Raw genomic sequence first — 25,496 nt, 5'->3', positions numbered from 1 at the left:
TTCCAACTTGTTCAGTCACTCAGTCGTGTCTGACTCTTCACGACCACATGGATTGTAGCATGCCTGTCCTTCACTATCTCCCAGAGTTTGCTCAAACTCATGTCTGTTGAGTCAGTGATGCCATCCAACCATCTCATCCTCTGTCATCCCCTTCTCTTCATGCCCTCAGTCTTTCTCAGCATTGGGGTCTTTTCCAATTAGTAGGCTCTTCACATCAGGTGGTCAAAGTATTGGCACTTCAGCATCAATCCTTCCAATAAATTTTCAGGGTTGATTTCCTTTAGGATTGACTAGTTTGATCACCATGCTGTCCAAGGGACTCTCAAGAGTCTTCTCCAGCACTACAGTTTGAAAATATCAATTCTTCAGCACTTAACTTTTTAATACTGTCTAGGTTTGTCATAGCTTTTCTTCCAAGGAGCAAGCGTCTTTTAATTGTAGGCTACAGTCAACATCTGCAGTGATTTTGGAGCCAAAGAAAAAGTCAGTCACTGTTTCTATTTTTAACCTATTTGCCATGAAGTGATGGGACTGGATGTCCTATCTTGGTTTTTTGAACGTTGAGTTTTAAGCCAGCTTTTTCACTCTCACCCTCATCAAAAGACTCTTTAGTTCTTCACTTTCTGCTATTAGGGTGATGTTATCTACATATCTGAGGTTTCTGATATTTCTTCCTGCAATCCTGATTCCAGCTTGTGATACATCCAGCCCAGCATTTCGCATGATTTGCTCTGCATATAAGTTAAATAAGAAGGGTGACAATATACAGTCTTGACTTATTCCTTTCCCAATTTGGAACCAGTCCATTGTTCCACGTCTGGTTCTAACTATTGCTTCTTGTAGTAGTGTAGTGTTAATCACTCAGTCGTGTCTAACTCTGCCACCCCATGGACTAGTCTGCCAGTCTCCTCTGTCCAGTCCATGGAATTCTCCAGGAATACAGGAGTGGGTTGCCATTTCCGTCTCCAGTGGATCTTCCCCACTGGGGGATCGATACCAGGTCTCCTGCATTGCAGGCCGATTCTTCACCGTCTGAGCTACAGGGAAGCCCATACAGGTTTTTCAGGAGGCAGGTAAGGTGGTCTGGTGTTCCCATCTCTTAAGAATTTTCCACAATCTGTTGTGATCCCCAAATTTAAACCACATGAGATTGCCAAATGCTGATGTTACGCTGCTTTTTACTGGAAAAAAAGCAAAAAGAAAGCAATGCTAGGTTCAACCTAATATGAACGTTTACATTGTTGCATAAACTGAGCTGGGACATTGAGGGAAAGGTAGGAATGAGGTTTTCAGAGTAAGGGGAGGAGGGCCGGGGCTGAGAGAATTTGTGGGAGATTCCGGTGCTAGGAGATTCACCGCCTCAATGCTGGCTGTCCCCAGCTTGGCCACGCCCCCATTTCTCAACGGCCGTAAAGTGCGGCGTCGTGGCCCCGCCTCTTCCGGCGCCTCTTGTGACGCTAGAGCCTCGGGTTTTTTGCGCGGGAAAAGGTAGGAGCTCTTGAGCTCTACTTAGTGTAGCTGGGGTCAGCTGTTTTCGCTGAGGCCGCTGTCCCCTTCGCGCCGCTGTCCCCTTCGCACCGCTGCCTGCCATGGGGCTTCTAGAACTATGCGAAGAACTATTCGGCACCGTCGACCTTTACCAAGTATTGGGCGTGCGGCGCGAGGCCTCAGACAGCGAGGTCCGACGCGGCTATCACAAGGTGTCCCTGCAGGTGCACCCGGATCGGGTGGGCGAAGGCGACAAGGAGGACGCCACTCGCCGCTTCCAGGTGCGCTCGCTAGACTCTATCCACCGGCCGCCCCGGCTTCGCTCCGTCTTATGACCGCCCGGCCTCTCCCGGGGTGGAGTGAGCAGAACCCGGCCTGGCGTTTTCTTATCTTTTATTTCTCGCGGCGCGGTTTCAGTGAGAGGCGGAGGGGTGATTTTAGTGTACTCTTTCTCGCAGATCCTTGGGAAGGTCTACTCCGTTCTGAGTGACAAAGAACAGAGAACATTATACGATGAACAGGGAACAGTGGACGAGGATTCTGATGTGCTCAGCCAAGACCGGGACTGGGAGGCCTATTGGAGATTACTCTTTAAAAAGGTAAAGAACTCTGGAGATTTTCTTGTGACCGTTCCCATTTCTCATTCAACAAACCTTTATTGAATGCCTCTAAGGCCTTGCGTTTTGTGTTGTTAAGAATGAGGATTTTTTATTTGGTCTCTATAAATATTAATGAACGCACACACAACACAGACATTCCTTAGGAGAGACTCACTTTGAAGAAGGGCAAATTTATCTAACCGTTCTGTTGAACCATGTGTATATGTGTGTTATAACACATGCACATACATACATAGATAACACTTAATGAAATGGGCCTTTAACTATCTGTTGGTGTAGAGTGTAGTGGTAGGGGGACATTACATTTTTTTATAATATGTGCTTTATTTTACAAAGCCAGGTGCAAGCCCTGAGTATTTTTCTGGGTCTCTTCCCACCTTTGGAAACTCACTTAAATTTTCCTGGTTTGTAGCTTAGCAGTTCTAAAGATTGGACTAGGGAGAACTCTAGAAAATCTTTAGCATAGAAAATTTGCTTCCTTGCAACAATTTCAACTCAAGCAGCTGTTGTATTTGGGGAGAAATATTTTGACACCTGAGTTAACTTTTTTCTTGTATTCCTACTATTTAAAATGAACTTTTCAAAGTTACAGCATGTGTCTCTCTCTCATTTGTTCAGATATCTCTGGAAGACATTCAGGCTTTTGAGAAGACATACAAAGGTTCTGAAGAAGAGCTGACTGATATTAAACAGGCCTATCTGGACTTCAAGGGTGACATGGATCAGATTATGGAGTCTGTGCTGTGTGTGCAATACACAGAGGAACCCAGGATAAGGCACATTATTCAACAAGCCATTGATGCTGGAGAGGTCCCATCCTATAATGCCTTTGTCAAAGAATCGAAGCAGAAGATGAATGCAAGGAAAAGGAGGGTAAGGTTTTGAATGCCATTTACTATTTGTATCTTGACTACTTCCCAAAGGAATTTGAGGATATTTATAACAATGAAAATATATATAAGACTGCTGAAATAAAGATAAGGCTTAACTTCTTTTCTAGTTGCCATCTAACTAAATGAGCATAATGAGCTCATTAAGAGAAACTTTTTTTCTCTACTCTGTTGTGCTCAAAAGGATTTTACTGCATGGATTAGATAATCAGTATCATTTGAAAGTAGCACTGAAATATTCTTCATATGGGCCAATTCTTTTAACCTTGCTGAGGCATTCTAAGGCAATAAAGTAACAGAATCCAGATACCTAGGCTCCACAGTGATTCTCACTTGGTTAAGGGGTGAGGAGGTGACAGAGACTGTAGGACTATGTCTTATTAATTCAAATTTCTGTATTCTTGCCCAGTTTGATGGCAACCCACTCCAGTACTCTTGCCTGGAAAATCCCATGGAGGAGCCTGGTAGGCTACAGTCCATGAGGTCGCAGAGAGTTGGAGACAACTGAATGACTTCACTTACTTCGATTCTTGAGTCCGACCCAGAATATAATTTAAAAAAAACAAAAAGGGGAGATGGGGTGAAAAAAACAACTAAAAACCAGTTTATTTTGATAATGGTGTATTTCTAAGCACCCTTTGAGGTACACTTTTGTAGAGTATTAAGGATTGTGGTTTGTGTCCTTTTCACCCATATTAAACTGTGAAGTTGGTGAGGGTAAGGATGATGGCAAGGGAAAGGAACTTAAGGACATCTGGGGTTCAGGAGGGAGCAGATTCAAGGTAACAAATCTCTGTGCCTCTGGTCTTTAGGGGAAGACCGGACTGGTATTAAAGTCACTCTTGCCTCAACCTGGCTTTCATAATGGGAAATCTAGGGAGAGCAGACAGTGTAAGACTGTAGCTCTTTGGCAGGTACTTTATTTGTATGGCTGATTTGGAGGTGGAGTTAGGTCTGTGGCTTTTATGTAAAAAGATGCAGGAGAAACCTGACACGTGTGTTGAGAGAAGTGGAATGTGTATCAAATCACCACTTTGGCTTATAGGCTACATCTGTCTAGATTTCAAGCTGACAGTTTAAGTTGGCAACTTTTTTTAGGTGAAACTGAGCACGGCTGTGTTCAGTAACAGCCTATTAGCTTGAGAAACTTGCCTAGAGTTGGCGGGTGGGGTGGGGAATGGAATAGTTTTGACAGAGAATTCTGCAAACTTAGAGAAAAAACAGTACTAAAAGAAATAAATTGATTTCAAGGACTGGAAGTAGGCAGGGGAAACTCTTTATTGGAGTAACAAGGTCCTAACATATCATCATTCTCAGTATTAATAGTATTCCTTGCTATTTAGAATTCTCTGGGGATTGGGACCTCTCATAGTCTTAGTTGTTGCCCTGGAGAATGAATTTACTAACCTTTCCCAAGGTATTCTTGTAGTAGTTTGGAATCAGTGCCCTAGTAAAATTTGGCAAGAGGAGGTGGCTTTGAAATCTGGTAAAGAAACGTTAAAACGGAATTTGTTAGTTTATTCTAACTACTCGGGAAATTTTAAACCAGGGTTGCGCTCTTGGCTACCACAAGTCACATGTAGTAAATTTGGTTTCCAGAGGAGGAATCTGAGGTGCCTGTGTCCTGGCAACATTTTGAGGGCGTCCTTGGTTAAGTGACCTTTCTTAGCTCTTCTATCATTTTGTTTTCCTTTCTGTCCCCCTATGGTTTATGGAACCAAATGACCTGCTTACCCCTAGCAAATACAAATGAGGAACACTCACAAATGCTTATTGGAATCAGAGGATCTACTGCTTGATTTTATCCTTTTAATTTATATAATCCTCAAATTGAAATGGCCTTAACAGATTTGCTTTGGGAAAAGAGGCTGTATTTTTAGTATTTGCTAGGTTGGCATTGTATCTCACATGAGTTTCTGTTTCAGGCTCAGGAAGAGGCTAAAGAAGCAGAAATGAGCAGGAAGGAGTTGGGGCTTGATGAAGGAGTGGATAACTTGAAAGCAGCCATTCAGGTAAACCGTCAGGTTGTCTGTGAAGCTTACCACCATTTCTTTCACGTTCTGCTTCTTACTGCTAATATTTCTTTGGAGTGTATATAGTATGATAGGCATTTTGTTTTCATCTTTTAAGACATTCAGGTACCATACAGTCATCCTTTTAAAATGTACAATTCAGTGGTATAATTCAGTGGTTTTTTAGTATATTGATCAGGTTTTACAATCATCAGCACCATCTAATTCCAGAACATCATCATCACTCTAAACACAAACCCCTTATCCACTAGCAGTCACTCCCCATTCTCCCTTTCCACCAGCCCCTGGCAACTGCTAAATACTTTATTTCTGTGGACAGTCTTGAGTTTTGAAAGCTTGTGTTTTAACTTCTTAAACAGAGCAGACAAAAGGATCGGCAAAAGGAAATGGACAATTTTCTGGCTCAGATGGAAGCAAAGTACTGCAAACCTTCCAAACGAGGAGGGAAAAAAACGACTCTCAAGAAAGAAAAGAAATAATGGAATATTCTCTTCAAAAGTCCATAGGTGTTAACTGATGCCTTTGTAGGCAAGGTACAGTCAAAATTTGAAGACAAAAGTCAACTCAACTCTTGAGAAAAGTTGTCTTTCAAGCCTAAATTATTTGGATCAACTATTTAAACCAAGTAGACTCTCTCGGCCTGGTCTTAGCATATCGTAGAAATACGCTGACATTCTGTAAGGTCCTCCTATGGAGTTTGGTGGTGATCACTGAGGGAGCGGGAGGGTGAATGTTTCCTTGAGAGCACTTTTCCGTGTGTCTTCTGTATAAGGAAGTGTATCTGGAATGCAGATCTGTCCCTACCACTTTTATCAATTGTTATTTTGCCATATAGGAGTGAGCTTCAGGGTATTCAGTGGTGTGTGTTTTTTAGGACATGTACTCTACCTAGCCTTCAACACTTGCTGGACATCTATTTCCCAAATACTTGCCAGTTTGCTTTCAGTCTTAATGTTCTTGCATAGGCCCTCTCTTTTTTTTTTTCCTACTCAACCAAGTTTGGCACTCTTTGCTTGAGGTATATAGGAGAAACAGGTGTTCAGATTACTTCAAGCACTTTTGTAAGGATTGTACAAGATTAAATAATCAAGTGAAAGATGACTGATAAGTTCCCGGAGACTTTTTAAGTGATCCCAATATGGTCATTTAAAAGATGATTTATTAAATATATGAATGGTGCTTAGGATAAAAAAGAGAGAAGAAAAGTACTTCTAGCCAGCATTGTAGCAGATAGCCTGGTTTAAGTTGCATAAAGAGATGCTGTAATCCTCTCTGTAACTGCTGAATGTCCTTAGAGTCAGGTTACTGAGCTTGTCAGAACTTGTTTCCTCATCTATAAAAGGGTGAGGGAGCTAGGCTAAATGACTTGTTAACTCTGACCTTGAAAGCAAGCGGTTTTGATCCAGTGGTTTGTTATCATGTACTTATGGTATTGATTTGTGAGAACAGTACAGAGATTTTCATTAATATTTAGTAGAATTGGTATGAGTTCATTAGAATATATGAAAATTTTTTAGAGACTGTTCAACTTAAAATCTCTGATTTGTAAGCTAATATATTCAATATCATATGCATAAAACAAGCCTTCTGTTACTGAGATTCATGTACATAATTTATCTGAGGTAAGCATAAGACACGTTTTCAGTTTGTGATTACAAATAGGTTAAAAAATACTCTTTTAATTGTATTAAAAATACAGTTTAATGCAGGTTGTTTGCTGTATCTGTCTTCATGTGATAGTATTAGAACACTTTGAAATAATAAAATTATCCCGTTATGATCATTTGAATTTATCAACTCTGAAGATTAATAGAAGATCTAAAACCAGTATGATCATCAGAATAATTCAGTGAAATTTAAATAAGTTTAAGCCATAGTTAAAACCATTGATGCCTTCATGAGTGCACTCGGGAAAGGTCCATGTGAAAATCAGAAGAATGTCAAAGTTCTCTCCCTTTGCTCTTAGCATATGTTTATACTAGACAGAACTGCAGGGTTTCGGGAATTTTAAGAAGTTGTGTCTTGCTGGCTCACTAATAGAAAGATTCTATAAATTTTTAAATCGCTTTTCTAATAGTCCTGCAGGAGAAAAATCTGGCAAGGCAGGTGTGATATTTGGGCTTGGGGGTGGGAAATGACCACTAAAGTACTTTGAGAAGAAAACCAAGTATAACCTGATGTCAGGCAGCTGTTGTAAGGCTTAATTGTCCTACCTGGGGGGAAAAAAAATCCATTATTTATTACATGTATTACTTTATACCAGTGCTCAACATTTATGTCTTTAGTTATTCATCCCTGCCATATATATCTGCCTATGGATTTGGACATCTAAGAGAAAACTTTAGAAATCACATCTGTTTGATGTGATTTTTTCAGAACTGTCTCCTAAAAATGACTTAAAAGTGAGTACACCTCTCCAGAAATTAACACAAGCAGAAGTATTCCAAAGCCAGTAATAATGTTTTCAATCAATTTGCTACCTTTTGTGTACATGTAGTCTGATAGAATGGAGAAGGAAATGGCAACCCACGCCAGTACCCTTGCCTGGAGAATCCCAGGGATGGCGGAGCCTGGTGGGCTGCCCTCTATGGGGTTGCAGAGTCGGACACGACTGAAGCGACTTAGCAACAGTAGCAGCAGTCTGATAGAATGCGGTAGTAATTGAACTGATCGTTGTTAACAGACAACATGAGCAGTGATTTGGAGGAAATTATTCATTTGTTACATCTTTGGCTACAAACTTGACTGTCCAGTGAAATGATTAACTTATGCTGAACAGAAGACAGTAATTGGAGATAGAAACAGTACCCATATAATCTTTGGCTGATACTGTTTTCAGTCTGTTGTATCAAAATAATTCACAAAGATGGTTTCAGGTTGTCTCTTGTATACAAGGTCTGCATCATGAGATGATTGAACATTGATTTGTTCAATGAAATGAAATCTTCCCATGTGTTCCCTGCAGCCCGAAGCAAGTTCTCATTCATGCTATTGTCCCTGCCTGGTTCTAGAGGTTGGTCCACTTCTGTTTTGAGATTTTGTAGATCCATGTAACTGAGGACCTGAGAGACAAAGATGACATCATAGAGTAACATGAATAGACATTCTAGATTTGATCGTCTTGAGCTCCTATGTACAGACATTTTTTGCTCCAATTATTAGTTAGACTTTAAATTTGGAGACTGTGGCTAAGTAGTAAAGTTTATATTTACTAAAGCAATAAAAATCATGTTTGCATATTTTATCATGTAAAAACAAACAAAGTCTATATAAGATGTGATACAGTAACCTAACTTTAGAAAATAGTCACTAATTAAAAAGGAGTAAAATGTGTTTGACTTACCTAAATATTATACTAGTTATCCTTGACCATCAGCATGGCCAGATGTAATAACTAGCTCAGAGGCAGTAGTGCTTCCCTGAGGACTGATCCAAGAACAGAATCTGCTGACAGCATTCAAAGACTACCAAATATTGCTACTAGGAACCTGAACTAAGAGAATTCACTTGAACTACAGAGATGATTTCAGGCAGATTACTTTCTAACATACTTGCTGATTAATCTGATTATTAACAGGAAACATTTCAACTGCCTGGTAATTCTAAATTTCACCTATAACATAAGGAAAAGATGACCCTGATGGTGAGAAGACCATTATAGGAAGAATTAAGACGTTCTTAAATTTTCTCCTATCACTCCTGTGAAAATAGAAACTATAGAATATAACTTAGAAGACAAAAAAGTTAATGGGATAGAATCAGACTCCTCATGTCTTGGCACTGTGAATTTTTCTTCTTACCTTGGCCTAGCAGTTTAATGGATTAGAGCAGTTTAATCCATGGCAATATAGGTTTTTGCCTACATAATAAAATCCATGCAGTGTTTGAATGTTATGAAAATGATTTATTTGGCTTAATTTGTTTATATATATTTTTTAAAGTATTGTTTACTCTGCCAGAGTAGCAAGAGGTTAATTTATATATGAGAAAACAGATCTGGAACTTTTTGGCTTTGAGCAGTTAAGGGTTCTCTTATTTTTCTTTTTATTACTATATCCCGTATTCCAAAATGAATTTGAGATGATTTACAAAGATGGAGGAAAGCAAAATATAAAATCTGGAGGAAGGAAAAATAATAAGCATGGGGAAAAAAGCAAGATCTTAACAAGACTGTAGTAAAATAAGAGCCATGACCCCACCTGTCCCTGCAGATCCCCTACCAGGTCGGGCCTGGTGAGGATACTCAGCAGCACACGAACGACGATACTGCGTATCTGGCTGAAAAAGAGAAGATGAGTCACTGCTTACAGTGTGACTTCTTCCAGAGGATAATGTGTTAGCTGTTTTACAAGGGAAAGCCCTGAAGTCGGACAGCAATGTAATTGGCATCATCTGTCAGTCTGAGGGACAGTTAGCCGAATACACTTTTAACATGCCAAGTTAAAAATCCCAAGCCAGCAGCCCACAGAGTGACTGTTAACTTGTAAAACTTGCAAGTTCTGCAACTTTATTGATATGTCTTTAAGAAAATCTGAGCATTTAGAAATAATCCATATGGTTTCATATTTCTAAGTACTCATAATTGGCTCTTAAGGGAATTTGAATCCGATTTCCATTGCCTGCTGACGGTTTTGTTTTTTTTCCCATTTATTTTTATTCGTTGGAGGCTACTTTGCAATATTGTAGTGGTTTTTGCCATACATTGACATGAATCAGCCATAGATTTACATGTGTTCCCCATCCCGATCCCCCCTCCCCTGCTGACTGTTTAAAACAACAGAAGAACCTTTTCAGCAACATCGATGACCTCCATGCTTAAAATGTGACTCTCAATATGGAACTCAACATTTCAAAATTGCTTTAAGGGATTTAAAGACTTTAAGATACAACTAAAATATCCACATGCAGATACTAAAAAAAGAGCTATCAATGCCATTTTGCTGGTACTTCTGGAATAAAAAACATCCCCTCAGTTTCTTGTCAGCATTGGAATAAGAGATTTGAGGGTTTTTTTCCCTCTCCTGATGAAGCCCCATGTTTTCTATCAGTGGTCAGCAAACCTCTTTTTTTTTATAGAGGACCAGATAGTAAACATTTCAGGTTTTGTGGAACATACTGTCACTGCAACTGCCCTGTTCTGCTGTTAAGAGTAGGAAAGCAGCCACAGAAAGTACAAAACTGAATGAATGTGGTGGCTCTCCTCTAAGAAAACTTTGTTTACCAAAACAGGCAGTTAAGCTGAACAGCTCATGAACTAGGATAGAGGCATGAAAAGATTCTTCCCTAGAGCCTGCAGTGGGAACCTAGCTCTGCTGATACCTTGATTTTGGACTTAACAGACTCTGGAACTGAGAATAAATTTATATTGTTTTAGGCCACCCAGTTTGTGGTAATTTGTTATGGCAGCCCAAGGAAACTAGTACAAACTAGTCCCACTCATTTATTCTCACCACTCTTCTACTGGAGGAAAGATCATATGGTGCTTTAGGCTGATACAGTTTAAGGGTTATGAGTTGAGATAAGTGGGTTGCAAACACCACTGTCTTGAAAACTGGTTTAGGATGTGGGTGCCTGGTTCTTGGGCCATAAGTGTCACTCTCTGGGCTTTCCAAGCCCTCTTGTACAAAGCAACCAAATGCTGTGGGGCTGAGCTCCTGGCTTATAGTTTGGGGCATGGTCAGTGCATGACCTCTAGTCTCCCAGTCAGGTTGTTTCTGATGTTTAAAAGTAAAAAGGCTAGTAAATGTACATTTAGTGGTGACAGTGTTAGCATTTCACACACCAGTTAACAAAAACTCTGAAAATCTTAACTTGCCCATCCACTAGTCCACAACATAATCTGTTACGACTTTTTGTTTAATTCCCTCAGAGCAATGTTAAAAGAATGAAGTTCATGCTAATCTGATATGCACTGGGGTTTAACATTTTTTTGCTTATTCTCAGAAATATCTAAATTTTAAATTGCTTAGAATCTGCTATTTATATATAAGGCATTTTACCTTATTTTTACAAGTTAAAATAATGAGTGGCAGAGACCAGTTAGAGTTTCAGCAAATGTACTTAAAACGTAAAACACTATTTTTATTAGAACCTCAGCTTTTACTCTTAAAAGAGTTGATTAAGCCACCATATAAAGCCTTAAGCCTGCCAAATTAGTTTTTTCCCCTTTCCTCAGCTATCATACAATAGAGGAAATACGTCACTCTACCAAAAATGACTGAGTTGTATTGGGCCTGGAGAAAAAGTCAGGTAACAGGAGCCTCTCCTGGGGCTGCTGATGGTTAGGCTCATCCACCACTGCACTTCGAGCTCGACTGGAATCGCTGTGGGTTTTCTGCAGAAGGGATAAGAATTACAGAAACAGTTAATTTATAGTGGAGCTGTGCACGTCCAATATCAGCCCTAACAGGTATGATAATTGCAGGCCATTGTCAAATCAGAATTCAGTTTGTACTTTTGACAGAATATACAGATCAAGACCAGAGCATAGATCCTGCAGAATTACTGACCATGAGGTTTTATAAACATTGGAAAGGCAATAGGAAGGAGACATACCGTTTGCCTTTGTGGCCCCACCGTGCTCAAGTGTTCTGCTTCAGCTGTGCCAATAGGTGGCAGCAGATTATTTCGACTCAGCAGCAGTGGTGAGGGAGAGGAGAGCGAGTCGGCCGCCACAGGGCTGCAGATCCCACCAGCAAAAACCAAGATATGAAAGCATAAAATTATAACAATATAAACAAATTGGTTAGAATAAATACATTGAACAGATGAGTTTAATGTCATGCACAGAAAGCTTTAAGCTGCCTACACTGTTAAGAGATCTCAAAGGATTTTGGAGAATGAAAATTTTGGGCTTTCTTCATAGTATTTTCCTATTTTTTGTTGAAACTTCATCCTGAGTGCACAGCACAAGTTGACCCTTTCTCCCACAAAGAACTGGAATAAAACAATTTTCCCTATCTTGTGTTGTTTTTTCCTGACAAAATCATAGATTTCTAATTTTGCATCTGATGAAACTCACAGTTCTGGGCCTTCTGGTTGTCCTTTTCACTAAAAATTATAATTCCTAGGTAAGGATCCTAAACTTTTATTTCCTTCCAAAGGATTTGGAGCAGTTACAGTATTACTCATGCCCAAGACAGTAATTAAAGCTAAATGATACTTTTCATATCCCAGAAAAAAACAAAGCAACTTATTTTTCCACTTCGATAAAAGCACTGTCAGAGGGATGAAAGATTAATTTTACATCAAAACCACTTATACCCAAGTGAATGTATGGCTCTATTGGTATAGATAATATACCAATAAAGTCAAAATTAAGAAATGTTGGGAGAGAAGTATAGTGACATATGCTTCATTCAGAGGCTGAATTCAAAACGCTGAATTCAGTTATGGTGTTATTAATTCCTACCCTTGATCATAGTCTTAGAAATCAACCCTCTTAAGATGTTTTTTAAATTAACAACTAATGGAAGGATTTTGTTTTAAAAACTTGACTTGGAGTCTTTTGCACAATGAGGTGGGCAAAGGGAAGAGGACATGTTTACTGTTATTTCCTAAGATGTGCCAAGGGACATTGTTTCCTGGTGTACAGGCAGCTACTTATCTGAGATTTATGAAGTTTTCATTGTCAGTGAAATAAGTAAATCCTATTGGTACGGAAAACTATTAAAGGAGAACTAATCATTATTTGGGGGAAGAATTTTACTGAGCATGTTCCCACTAAGGAAAATGTTTTAATAAAATATATATGTCTTCTATTCCTTTGATAAGTTCAGTATTCTAGCCAACATTTTATTTGTGGAAATATGTTTAGCTAAATCAGAAGGAAGATAAATATAATCAGAAGATAAGTATATCTATATTCAAATATAACTCCATTTTTTTCTTATCAGATTTAAACCAGTATACAACTCATCATAAGACTATGTAGTGATTACTGCCTAGGCATATATTTCAATCTTATCTTTAAATTCATTCTATATGTAAAATTCTTCATTAGTTTTACCACAGATTCCAGAAATTCTGCTTTTGAAACCTACACTCGGGATCCTCTGCGTATTTCGTCCATAAGTCTTGGTGTTCCAGCGCGTGAATGGCTTGTGCTGATGGGATGAAGGGTACGTGGTGGGGGGTTGCGTCTCCTGGCGGACTGCACTGTATATGACAGAAATGATGTACTAAGCTTCAGGGCTCGATTTGGCCAATTTCGAGTTGAAAAGATGGTACTGGACCCAGGTCTCATAAGTAGCTTGTCATCAAGATCTCTAGTGGCCAAATATCAGAAACCCACAGTGAGATCAAGACTGCTCTGTACAAGAAGACAGAACTCAAAGGGTAAAAAGCCTTAAACTTTCAAGTACATTCAAGGGAGAGAAAGGCAAAAAGAGAAAACAGTCCATAAATAACCTAGTTTTAGATGTCATATAGTTTATTTCAGGAATGAGAATGTGTACCTGAAAGAAGGACATCATTTCAGTCTTACACATGATTTACTAGGATGGAGACTTGGGAAAGCAAGTACTTTATTCACCTGCCATCAGAGTCACTTCTTCAGTTACTGGTAAAGGCTAACCTGTAGTGTAGCTACTCCAAAGTGCTTCCCAGAAGTTTACCCCAGGGAATGTGCTTCCTACCATGTTGGAGGCATTCTTTTTGCTGAAGGCGTGTCATCAGAAAAACTTAGTTGAAAGGCCAGTATTGCTGCTTAGTGGTGTGGCACTAGTGTGGCCCCCACTGCAGAGATTAAAATGCGGAGCCGGTTGAAGCCCACAGGGGTAGGGTTCCTTAGAACGCTGGGAGCAGGCAAAGGGTTCAGAGCTTTGTACAGCCCAGGTCAGTACATCCCCATCTGTGTAAACAACTGAGATACAATACTCTTCTGTAAGTACTCTGGTAAATAAAATACCATATTCAACAGTTCAGTAGCTTAAACTCTGCCCCACAGATTCAGGTGCTTCGTTTTTGTGTTTTAAGCAGATGAGAGACCGTTTGATGCTATTATAAGGCACATAAGAGTATTTACGCTGTGATATGGAGGGGAAGTGGAAGAATAACACTGCCACAGGCTTTTGGCTTTCATCATGTTCTTCAAGCTTTCAGGCCACTTTGGTATCATCTAGCGCAAAATATGCCTCAGAGTTTGGAGAACTTTGAAGGAAAAATGCCCATCACAGAATAGGGCTAAACCTTGAGCATTACTCGTAAGAGATCTTTCTGGTCTTGCCTCCCTAACCACTCACTTAAGCCCTTTGTTTACACAGCCTATCTGCTTTCTAATTATAGGAGTTTAGGCCTTTGCTGCTCTTCATTCATCTTTATTTTTCCTCTGGACTACTCATTCAGATGTGAATTTATCACCTCCACACTTCTAGATCAGTCTCCAAATCTGACCTCTTCTATATGGCCCATCATTGTAAACTCAACAGACCCTACGCTTATCTCCCCTGTCCCCAAACTGTCTTCCCTTGAGCTTGAAATCTGAGTTCACCTTTATTCCTCTGTTTTTATAAAATCATTTCTTTTATGATAACTCCTAAACTATTTTATTACTTTTTTAGTCTTGGCTACATCTTGAGAACAGACCCACAGCTGCCTGAATTCCTGCATTAGACTCCTTCTTTACCTTCAGTTCCTCCTTTAATCCAATCTATGTTCTACTGCTGTGAAATCTTTCAGATTCCTGATTTAAATTGATATTCTCCCCAGCTGAACTCATACACTGCTGGGTGGGAATGTAAAATGGTATAATTCTTTTGAAAAAAATTTTATGAAAGTTTATTATAAAATTAAATATATACTTATCCTTTCACTTCTGTATATTGATAAATGAGACCATATGTCCACAAAAAAGACCAGTATAAGAATATGTATAGTGCCTTTTATATATAACAGCCTCAACCTAAAGAATAGCCCAAGTGTTCATTAACAGAAGAATGGATAAATAAATTGTGGTATATTATTAAAACAGAATACTAGTTGGCAGTAAAAGAGAATCACATGCAACATTAATGGATCTCAGAAACATGACATTCAAAACCCCCCATTGTCTGGTTCCAAAGTTCTTTAATTTCAGTCTCTTCTTTCCCGCTAATCACACCAGTGGTCTTTGATCAGAACATTGAAGTTCTAACCTATTGCCTCCTATTCTACTAGAGCAAAAAATGATCTGCCTTCTCTTCTAAATATTTGTATTTTCCTGTCTCCAAACCTTTCCCCACATCATTTCTCATATCTAGAACAGCCTTTCTAACTCCTCTGCTTATCCAAACTTACATCTTTCAAGGACACATTTAAAACCTGCACTTACCCACCAAAATGCTTCCCTTCTTTGGGACTGCCATAGTGTTCACTCACTTGAAGTACATACACTTGGTACTCAGTCACAGGAATGCCCTATATGGTTAGGTCTCTTTTTAGTTGTGTGTCTTCTCACCAGTTATTTTATCAGCTCCTTGAAGGTGGAGACCATATTCCTTATATGTTTTTACTCCCCACATGTCTCTGGTTGCTTGGTAGGTACTCAATACATGCATGTTGATTGACTTGACTTTGCTTTCCTTTTATTTTTTAGTGATCTATTTAAACTCTATAGTCTTAAAATTTTATACTTCTTACAGGAGCTTGTCCATTAGAGAGAGATTTCTTGGCTGTAGAGGCATCCCATGAACCAAGAGACCATTCACATTTGGCTGATGACCACTTGCTGCTTGACAGAGACTCATCTACATATCAAAAGAAGATGTTTCTCATTGGTTGGTGAAGATACCAGCTTAATTTCCCAACTTTGCCAAAAGTTAGTATTTCCAAATTAGATCACTTATATATTTTTTCTCCTATGCCTTAACTTTTGTAGTATCCTGGCCAGTATCCCAGCTGGGGCCCCAAGTCCACTGTTAAGATAACAAGATCAGAATCATCCTCTTCATTTCTGAATGGGGAAGCCTGATCAACTTAGATGAAAGCAATTAATAGCCAGTCTCATAGGGGAGAGAGGACCTTTATTATTATTTACATTACATTAGAAAAAACATGGAACAAAAATGGGAAGAATAAGGGTAAACTCTAGTATATAATCTCTTTTACCATTACATAATCCTGTGCTCTGCTAATGCTTTCTATACCTGGAGCAGTCAGCTCTCAATAATAAGATCAAATCTGAAGACTTTATTAGAAGGAGTTAATCTTATTTGTTTTAATGTTAGCAGGATTTAGTCTTACATGGACTGCCACTGCCTCCTTAGTGTCCTGTTTATTTTCTCTCTTAGGCAGTCAGTTCAGGGCCCTTTCTGGTTAGCTCCTCCTCTCCCAAGTAGGCATTTTCCTCCTACTTTCTCTCTAGAATATTTGGATTATTGCTTCTCCTTCCTTTGGTCATTAACAACTAGAAATGTGTATGTTAACTTTTCAGGGCTTAGGCTACTTAAACCATAAGCATACCAGTTTGACATCTAGAAGTATTTTATTACATGTCACAGGAATATTAGATTACCTGGGTCATCCTCCAGTGTGATAAGATATGGGCCTTGCTGAATTTATTTTTCAATTGAAGTATAATTGATGTACAGTATTATATAAATTACAGGTGTGTATACTATAGTTATGTACAAGCTGAATTTACTTTTAAATAACCCTTTTAAAAATATAGCTGCACAATACCTGGCCAGCATACCAACAAAGCAAACACTAGATCAGGCTCATCAACCTGTAAGAAATGGCCATCTTTACATGCCTAAGACTTTTGAAACCATTTTCTCCTTCTTTTGGTTTGCCTTTTACACCTGGGTAATGATTGCTAAACATCCAAAAGCAAAAAAGTCAACAGATTCAAATATAAAAAATAAAAACCAAGTAGGTCAAGATAACAGAAAAAAAGAGAGAAGAAGTCAAAAAGAAATTCAAAAGATAGAATGTTAAGGCCATAGAAAATCTGACATTGGCCCCTCATTTCATTTTATATTTCATTCTTCCCAAAGCTGCCTGGAGCTGACCCTATAGTTAGTTGAATCTCGATTGCACAGCTTATAGATACCTTTTCAAAAGAGCTGAAAATTACTTATCAACTCTAACTTGCTGTTTTTTCAAAATGAAACTTTTGCAAAGAATCGCTGGATTACTGTAACACGTAAGTTTACTGGAAAAAAAAATCATAGTGAGCAGACTTCTCTATAAGAATAGGCCTAGGCTCTCCTGTACATTCCCCTGTGGGACTTACCGGATTTGAGGTGATAGACAGCACCTTAGACTGTGGCACTCGAGGTAAGACCAAAGGTTGTAGTTCACTCAGCACACAGGGGCTTTGTGAAGCTGGTCTGGTGATTGCAACATTACTCTCATCATCTGAGCAAAGGAATAGAATCTATTATCCATGGATATCTTCAGACCCACAGCAACAGTACTGTGAAAAAAAATCTCCCCTGAGAATTCATAATCTCAAGCTAGGCTTCACTAATCTTTGTAGCCCAGTTTCATACCACCTGCATGGTTCCAAAAAACCCTTTAAACCATGAATATATTTTAAAGTGGTTTCTCAGGCTGGTGATGCCTGTTGGTTCCTGGCAGAATAAGCAAAGATTACTAGAGCAAAGCTGTCTAATAGGACATTTGGAGATTGAAGGAAATGTTCTGCAAATGTTCTCCAGGATAGTGGCCTCCAGCCACATGTGGCTATAGAGGATTTAAAATTTGGCTAGTGTGGGGCCTAGTAAAACTTACCAGCTATTGCAGAATAAAAGAAACCATAAACAAAATGAAAAGACAACCTGCAGAATGAGAGTAAGTGTTCGAAAATGACATGACTTAATTTCCTAAATATACAAACAGCTCATATAGCTCAACAAAAAACAATCCTATCCCAAAATTGGCAGAAGACCTAAGTAGATATTTCTTCAAAGAAGACATACAGATGGCCAATGGGCACAAGAACAGATGCTCAACACTGCTAATTATTAGAGAAAATGCAAATCAAAACAATGAGGTACCAGCTCACATGAGTCAGAATAGCCATCATTAAAAAGTATACAAATAACACATGCTAAAGAAAGTTCAGAAAAAAGGGAACCCTCCTACACTGCTGGTGGGAATATAAGCTCGTGTAGCCACTGTAGAAAACAGTATGGAGGTTCCTTAGAAAACTAAAGAGTTACCATATGATTCAGCAATCCCATTCCTGGGCATGTACCTGGACAAAACTATAATTCAAAAAGATGCATGCACCCCAGTGTCCACAGCACCAGTATTCACAAGAGCCAATACATGGAAACAACCGAAATGTCTACTGACAGATGAACGGATAAAGATTGCGTGTGTGTGTGTGTGTGTGTGTGTGTGTGTGTGTGTGTGTGTGTGTGTGTGTGTGTGTGTGTCAAGAGCCAATACATGGAAACAACCGAAATGTCTACTGACAGATGAACGGATAAAGATTGCGTGTGTGTGTGTGTGTGTGTGTGTGTGTGTGTGTGTGTGTGTGTGTGTGTGTGTGTGTGTGTGTGTGTCAAGAGCCAATACATGGAAACAACCGAAATGTCTACTGACAGATGAACGGATAAAGATTGCGTGTGTGTGTGTGTGTGTGTGTGTGTGTGTGTGTGTGTGTGTCAAGAGCCAATACATGGAAACAACCGAAATGTCTACTGACAGATGAACGGATAAAGATTGCGTGTGTGTGTGTGTGTGTGTGTGTGTGTGTGTGTGTGTGTGTGTGTGTGTGTGTCAAGAGCCAATACATGGAAACAACCGAAATGTCTACTGACAGATGAACGGATAAAGATTGCGTGTGTGTGTGTGTGTGTGTGTGTGTGTGTGTGTGTGTGTGTGTGTGTGTGTGTAATACTACTCAGCCATAAAAAGAATGGAGTAATGCCATTTGCAACAACATGGATGCAATGAGAGATTATTATACTAAGTGAAATAAGTCAAAGAAAGGCAAATACCATATGATAGTATTTGTAGAATCTAAAATATGACACAAACCTATTTGTGAAACAAAAAATTATGGACATAGAGAACAGACTGGTTTCTAAGGGGGAGGAGGATGAAGGAAGGATGGAGTGGTAGATTGGGGTTAGCACATGTAGGCTTTTATATATCAAATGGATTAAAAAAAAAAACAAGGTCCTACTGTATAGCACAGAACCATATTCAGTAGCCTATAGTAAACCATAATGGAAAAGAATATTAAGATATGTAAATATGGATGACTGAATCACTGCTGTACAACAGTAATTAACACAACTGTCAATCAACTATACTTCAATTAAAAAAATTTAGCTAGTGTGATTGAGAACAGAATTTTAAAATTACCTAATTGTAATTAATTAAAAATTTAAATAGCCACATGACTAGTGAAACTTCATACCCATTACCACTGCCAGTTTTTGTGGCAGCGGTAATTATATATTGTTTTGGGAAGATATATACTGAGTATATAGCAGTGTCACATCTATATCCACTTGCATACGTATTGTTTATGGCTGCTTTCAAGGGCAGAGTTAAGTAGTTGCAACAGATTGGATGGCTGGCAAAGGCTAAAATATTTACTGCCTAGTTCTTTATACACAAACTTTGCTGACCCCTATTTTAGGACATTTCAGTCAACCCACCAAACCAGTCAGAGATCCTCCAGCTCCGTTTTAAAAGTACTGTCTTCTTTTTTTCAAACTTTTAAGTTTCACAATAACCTAAATTTATGGATACACAGAAAAATAAGTGGTGTTTAGCATAGTCGAAATGTTGTGCATGAAGTATTAGTTACTTGGGCTGCCATTAAATGCCAGAGATTGGGTGGCTTAAACAACAGAAATTAATTTTCTCACAGTTCTGGAGCCTCCAAGTCCATGATCAGGGTGCTGTTGGGGTTGGTGTATAGTGTGACCTCTCTTCCTGCTCCTAGGAGCAGCTGCCTTTTCGCTTTGTCTTTGTTTGCATGACCTTTTCTCTTTGCATGCTTAGAAAGAAGAGCTCTAATGTCTCTTCCTTTTCTTAAGGATACCAACCCTATAGGATTAGGATCTCACCATTCCAACCTCATTTAACCTTAATTATCTCCCTAAAGGCCATATCGCCAAACATAACCACATTGGGTGTTAGGGCTTTTGGATTTTAAGGGGAACACAATTCAGTCCATAACACATGGAAAAAAACCATTTGTTTATCCATCAGTTGATGGGTGTTTAGGTTGCTTCCACTTTTTCAACTCTTATGAATAATGCTGCTATCAGCATTCATGCAAGGCTTTTGTGTGGCTATATTTCACTTCTCTAGGTTATATACTTTTGAGTAGCATTGCTGGGTCATATGGTAATTTAACTTTCTGAGGAACTGGCAAACTGGTTCCACAATGACTATACCACTCTGCAATCCCACCATTAATTTATAAGCATTCCAATTTCACATCCTCATCAATACCTGTTACTGGCCTTTTTTAATCTTTAATACAGTTGCACTAGTGGGTATGAAGTGGTGTCTCATTGTGGTTTTGGTTTTTGATTCCCCTAATAAATAATGATTTTGAACATCTTTTCATGGGCTTATTGGCTATTTGTATATCTTCTTTGGAGAAACTGCTCTTTGAGTTATTTGCCAATTAATTGGATTGTTCTTTCTTTTGTTTTTGGGTTGTAGTTCTTTATGTATTGTGGATACTAGATTCTTATTAGGTGTATGGTTTACATATATTTCCTCCCATTTTGTAGGCTGTCTTTTCACTTTCTTGATAATGTCCCTTGATACACCCTAAAGTATTTTATTTTGATGAAGTCCAATTTATCTGGTTTTTCTTTGGTTGTATGTGGTCTTGGTGTCAGATGACATCTAAGAATCAACTGCCAAATCCAAGCTCAAGAAGATTTACTCCAATGTTTTCTCCTTTTATGTAGCTCTTAAGTGTGTTCCTTTGCTTCATTTTGAGTTGATATTTTGTATATGATGTGAAGTAACGGTCTAACTTCATTCTTTTCCAGTTGTCACAGCACCATTTCCTTTTTTTTCCCCATCTAAATTTTTTTTTGATTGACAGGGTTGATTTACAATATTCAGTAAGTTTCAGGTGTACAACATAATGGTTTACAATTTTAAAAGGTTATACTCCATTTATAGTTATAATAAAATATTGGCTATGTTCCCTGCCAGCATCATTTCTTAAAGAGACTCTTCTTCCCCAATAGGCTTGGCTCCCTTGTTGAAAATCAATTGACCATAGATGTGTGGGTTTATTTATGGACTTTTTATTCTATTCCATGGATCAGTATATGTTCTTATGCCAGTACTACACTGTTTTGATCACTGTAGCTTTGTATTATCTTTTAAAATCAAGAAGTGTGAATCCTCCAAATTTGTTCTTTTTCCAGTATTGTTTTGGATATTCAGGATACCTTGCATTTCTATATGAATTATCTCTGCCAAAAAAGGCAGCTGGAATTTTGCTAAGGTTGCACTCAGCCTGTAGATATATTTAGGGAGATTGCCATCTTATAACAATATTAAGTCTTCCGATACATAAGCAGAACCTGTCTTTCCATTTCTTTGTGTGTGTGTGCCCAGTCACTCAGTCAAGTCCAGCTCTTTGCAACCCCATGGACTGTAGGCTGTCAAGCTCCTCTGTCCATGGAATTTTCTACACAGGAATACTGGAGTGGGTTGCCATTTCCTACTCCAGGGGATCTTCCCGACCCAGGAATCAAACATGCATCTCTTGCGTCTCCTGCATTGACAGGCAGATTCTTTACCACTGCATCGCCTGGGAAGCCCCTTCCATTTCTTTCAGTTCAGTTCAGTTCAGTTCTTTATATTCCAACTCTCAACTCCATACACGACTACTGGAAAAACCACAGCTTTGACTAGATGGACCTTTGTTGGCAAAGTAATGTCTCTGCTTTTTAGTATGCTGTTGAGGTTGGTCATAGCTTTTCTTCCAAGGATCAAGCATCTTTTAATTTCATGGCTGTAGTCACCATCTGCAGTGATTTTGGAGCCCAAGAAAATAAAGTCTCTCACTGTTTCCATTGTTTCCTTATCTATTTGCCATGAAGTGATGGGACCAGATACCATGATCTTATTAGTTTTCTGAATGTTGAGTTTCAAGCCAGCTTTTTCACTCTCTTCTTTCACTTTCATCAAGAGGCTCTTTAGTTCTTCTCTTTCTGTCGTAAGGGTGGTGTCATCTGCATCAGTTTTGTTCAGTGCAGTCGCTCAGTCGTGTCCAACTCTTTGCAACCCCATGAACTGCAGCATGCCAGGCCTTCCTGTCCATCACCAACTCCCGGAGTCCACCCAAAACCATGTCTATCGAGTCGGTGATGCCATCCAACCATCTCATCCTCTGTCGTCCCCTTCTCCTCCTGCCTTCAATCTTTCCCAGCATCAGGGTCTTTTCAAATGAGTCAGCTCTTTGCATCAGGTGGCCAAAGTATTGGAGTTTCAGCTTCAACATCAGTCCTACCAATGAACACCCAGGACTGATCTCCTTCATCTGCATATCTGAGTTTACTGACATTTCTCCTGGCAATCCTGATTCCAGCTTGTGCTTCATCTAGCCCAGCATTTCACATGATGTACTCTGCATATAAGTTAAATAAGCAGGGTGACATATTGGCACCCAAGGGTAACAGCCTTGATGCACTCCTTTCCCAATTTGGAACCAGTCCATTGTTCCATGTCCGGTTACTGTTGCTTCTTGACCTGTGTAAGATTTCTCAGGAGGCAGGTCAGGTGGTCTGGTATTCCCATATTTCCACAGTATGTTGTGATCCACACAGCCAAAGTCTTTGGCATGGTGAATAAAACAGAAGTAGATGTTTTTCTGGAACTCTCTTGCTTTTTCGATGATCCAGCTGATTTTGGCTATTTGATCTCTGGTTCCCCTGCCTTTTCTAAACTCAGCTTGAACATCTGGAAGTTCACAGTTCACAAACTGTTGAAACCTGGCTTGGAGAATTTTGAGCATTACTTTGCTAGCATGTGAGATGAGTGCAATTGTGTCGTAGTTTTAGCATTCTTTGGCATTGCCTTTCTTTGGGATTGGAATGAAAACTGACCTTTTCCAATCCTGTGGCCACTGCTGAGTTTTCCAGATTTGCTGGCATATTGAGTGCAGCACTTTCACAGCATCATCTTTTAGGATTTGAAATAGCTCAGCTGGAATTCCATCACCTCCACTGGCTTTGTTTGTAGTGATGCTTCCTAAGGCCTACTCACTTTGCATTCCAGGATGTCCTGCTCTAGGTGAGTGATCACACCATTGTGGTTATCTGGGTTGTGAAGATCTTTTTTGTATAGTTCTTCTGTGTGTTCTTGGCAACTCTTCTTAATATCTTCTGCTTCTGTTAGGTCCATACCATTTCTGTCATTTATTATGCCCATCTTTTCATGAAATGTTCCTTTGGTATCTCTAATTTTCTTGAAGGGATCTCTAGTCTTTCCCATTCTATTGTTTTCCTCTATTTCTTTGCATTGATCACTGAGGAAGGCTTTCTTTAGGCCTTATCTATTTTCTTTCAATGTTTTGTAGTAGTCTGTGTAGAAGTCCTATACTTCCTTGGTTTAGTTTATTCCTAAGTATTTTATTCTTTTTGATACTAGTATAAATGAATTGTTTCCTTAATTTCATTTTTGATTGTTCATTGATAGAAGCTGGAAGAATTTTGAGAAGCATGATAGAGAAGTCACAAATTACCTTGAACAGACTTAGGAGAAATTTGGATTTGGAAGGTGCTGTAGGGGAAGGCTCAGAAGGAAATGAGGAACATATTAGAAACTGGAAGAAGGGAGAACATTAGAAACTGGAAGAAAGGAGATGCTTGTTATTTTGTGACAGAAAGTTTAGTGAAATGGTCTCTTATGGTCATGTGGAAAGCTGAACTTTCAAAGTGATGATTTTGGTTATATAGCTATGGAGATTTCCTAGCAAAGTGTTAAAGGTGAAGCCTGATTTTTTTCTTGCTGCTTATAATAAGACGCGAGATGAGAGAAATTGAGGGAAAAACTATTAAACATAAAGAAAACAGGACTTAATGATTTTGAGAATTCTCAATCTCTTTAGATGGCAAAAGATTCCAATTAAAGGAAGGCTATCAGACCCCCAAAATTCTACTGGCAGGATGCAACCTAATAAAATTACTTAGCTACAAACATGATACCTTTCATATTAATAGGATGACTCAGAGGGTGAAATCAAGAGCTCAGAGAGGAGAGCAGAGAGCTAAGAGGATTATTTCCAGGGCTTGACACTTGATGAAGGAATCCCGAATATTTTCACAGGTGGATTTCAGAATTGCTAGGGACCCCTTCCCCACCCCAGCCTTTAACTGGAGTGTCTATAACGGTTATCCTTTTCCTGGCCCACTATTATATGTTGGGTTTGTTGGGATCAAATATCAATAATTTGTCTCTAGGAACAGAATGGCTGGATTAAATAGTTAAATGTTTATGTACCTCTGTATTTAGTTTCATAGGGCTATAGAATAGAAATGAATTGTACCGCAGTAACTTAACTTGCCCTGTATTACATCCAGGAACTTCATTCTTACCTGATTCAAAAATCTTTGGAGCTGAGGCTCCATCATTCCAAGAATGATTCTCTTGGAAACCTTTAAAGAGAGTTGAATGTACTTTGCATGTGGGAGCATATGACTCACTGGGGGTCAGTAGGAGGAATGTAGTGGACAAATTCCAGTGTGCCCCCACCAGTCCATGATTCTCATCTCTTGGTGTTCACACCTTTGTGTAATCCCCTCCCTTGGAGTGTGGGCAGGACCTGTGACTTGCTGCAAACCAACAGATGATGGTAAAGGTGATGGGATGTCACCCCTCGATTATGTTACATAATCTTCTGTCTTGCTAGGAGATGAGCTCTCAGTCTTTCTTACTGAGAAAGCCTTGGAGAAGTAAGCCACCGTGACTACTGCAGCTACAAGAAACTGGATGCCTCCCAAAACATGAGCCTCAGCAAGAGAACCAGCTCTGACCAACACCCTGATTGCAGCCTTGTGAGATCTTACGTAAAGGACTAGCTGGCTGTTACTGGACTTCTGACTCACAGATCTGTGATACAATAAATGTGTATTGGTTGAAGCTGCTAAGTTTGTGTTAATGTTTTGTGCAACATAGAAAACCAATACAGACAATTGTTAAGACATTAAATATACATTTAACCATATACTCTGACAGTTCCACTCCTAGAAATCCACCCAAAAGAAAAGGAAATATATGTCAAAATATATACCTTGTACCCTAGTGTTCATAAAAGCACTAATAGACCAAAAATGAAAATAGTCCAAACATCCATCAACAGATAAATGGTCAAACAAGTTGTGGAACAGTGGAATACTACTTAGCAATAAAAGGAATAAATTATTGCCACATGGATGACTCTCAGAAAGATTTATACTGGGAGAAAGAAGATGATAAAAAAAAGAGTCAATACAATGTGATTCCATTTAAGCAGGTAAGTTGTCACTTAAGGATAGTGG

The 25,496-nt window shown here is 39.1% G+C and overlaps 2 protein-coding genes across 5 annotated transcripts in view; one reads left to right on the top strand and one right to left on the bottom strand.

Annotated features, from left to right (window-relative positions):
* Positions 1–1,092: 1,092 nt before the first annotated feature.
* DNAJC9 (DnaJ heat shock protein family (Hsp40) member C9) lies at positions 1,093–25,098 on the top strand. Of its 2 annotated transcripts, none has more exons than XM_043926745.1 (5): positions 1,093–1,769; positions 1,947–2,087; positions 2,727–2,981; positions 4,924–5,010; positions 24,869–25,098. In XM_043926745.1, the coding sequence occupies exons 1-5, from the start codon at positions 1,590–1,592 to the stop codon at positions 24,923–24,925; spliced, it is 720 nt and encodes a 239-aa protein (XP_043782680.1). In that variant the 5' UTR covers positions 1,093–1,589; the 3' UTR covers positions 24,926–25,098. The 2 variants fall into 2 exon arrangements, with proteins under 2 accessions (XP_043782680.1, XP_043782679.1); XM_043926744.1 differs by lacking the exon at positions 24,869–25,098 and adding an exon at positions 5,391–6,820 and having other exon boundaries at positions 1,098–1,769.
* The window catches only part of FAM149B1 (family with sequence similarity 149 member B1), a 53,898-nt gene continuing 34,353 nt past the window's right edge, over positions 5,952–25,496 (bottom strand). The window contains exons 8-14 of one of the 3 annotated variants that reach the window (XM_043926737.1): positions 17,246–17,370; positions 15,649–15,755; positions 13,074–13,298; positions 11,587–11,710; positions 11,240–11,365; positions 9,231–9,309; positions 5,952–8,093 (exon numbers count right to left, since the gene is read on the bottom strand). In XM_043926737.1, the coding sequence (XP_043782672.1) occupies positions 8,020–8,093; positions 9,231–9,309; positions 11,240–11,365; positions 11,587–11,710; positions 13,074–13,298; positions 15,649–15,755; positions 17,246–17,370 (860 nt within the window). In that variant the 3' untranslated portion in view covers positions 5,952–8,019. The remainder of the gene's footprint in view (positions 8,094–9,230; positions 9,310–11,239; positions 11,366–11,586; positions 11,711–13,073; positions 13,299–15,648; positions 15,756–17,245; positions 17,371–25,496) is intronic. The other 2 variants (XM_043926736.1, XM_043926738.1) reach the window with 2 other exon arrangements.

This window comes from Cervus elaphus, chromosome 15 (genome assembly GCF_910594005.1).
Source record: "Cervus elaphus chromosome 15, mCerEla1.1, whole genome shotgun sequence".
Classification (NCBI taxonomy): domain Eukaryota; kingdom Metazoa; phylum Chordata; class Mammalia; order Artiodactyla; family Cervidae; genus Cervus; species Cervus elaphus.
This window is presented reverse-complemented; position numbering and strand designations above follow the sequence as displayed.

Excerpts from the sequence above, each read along its gene's own strand:
- DNAJC9 (XM_043926744.1), top strand. The coding sequence starts at position 1,590 with ATGGGGCTTCTAGAACTATGCGAAGAACTATTCGGCACCGTCGACCTT. Across the intron at positions 2,088-2,726 it reads GGAGATTACTCTTTAAAAAG|ATATCTCTGGAAGACATTCA; the intron begins GTAAAGAACTCT and ends TCATTTGTTCAG. Across the intron at positions 2,982-4,923 it reads TGAATGCAAGGAAAAGGAGG|GCTCAGGAAGAGGCTAAAGA; the intron begins GTAAGGTTTTGA and ends TTTCTGTTTCAG.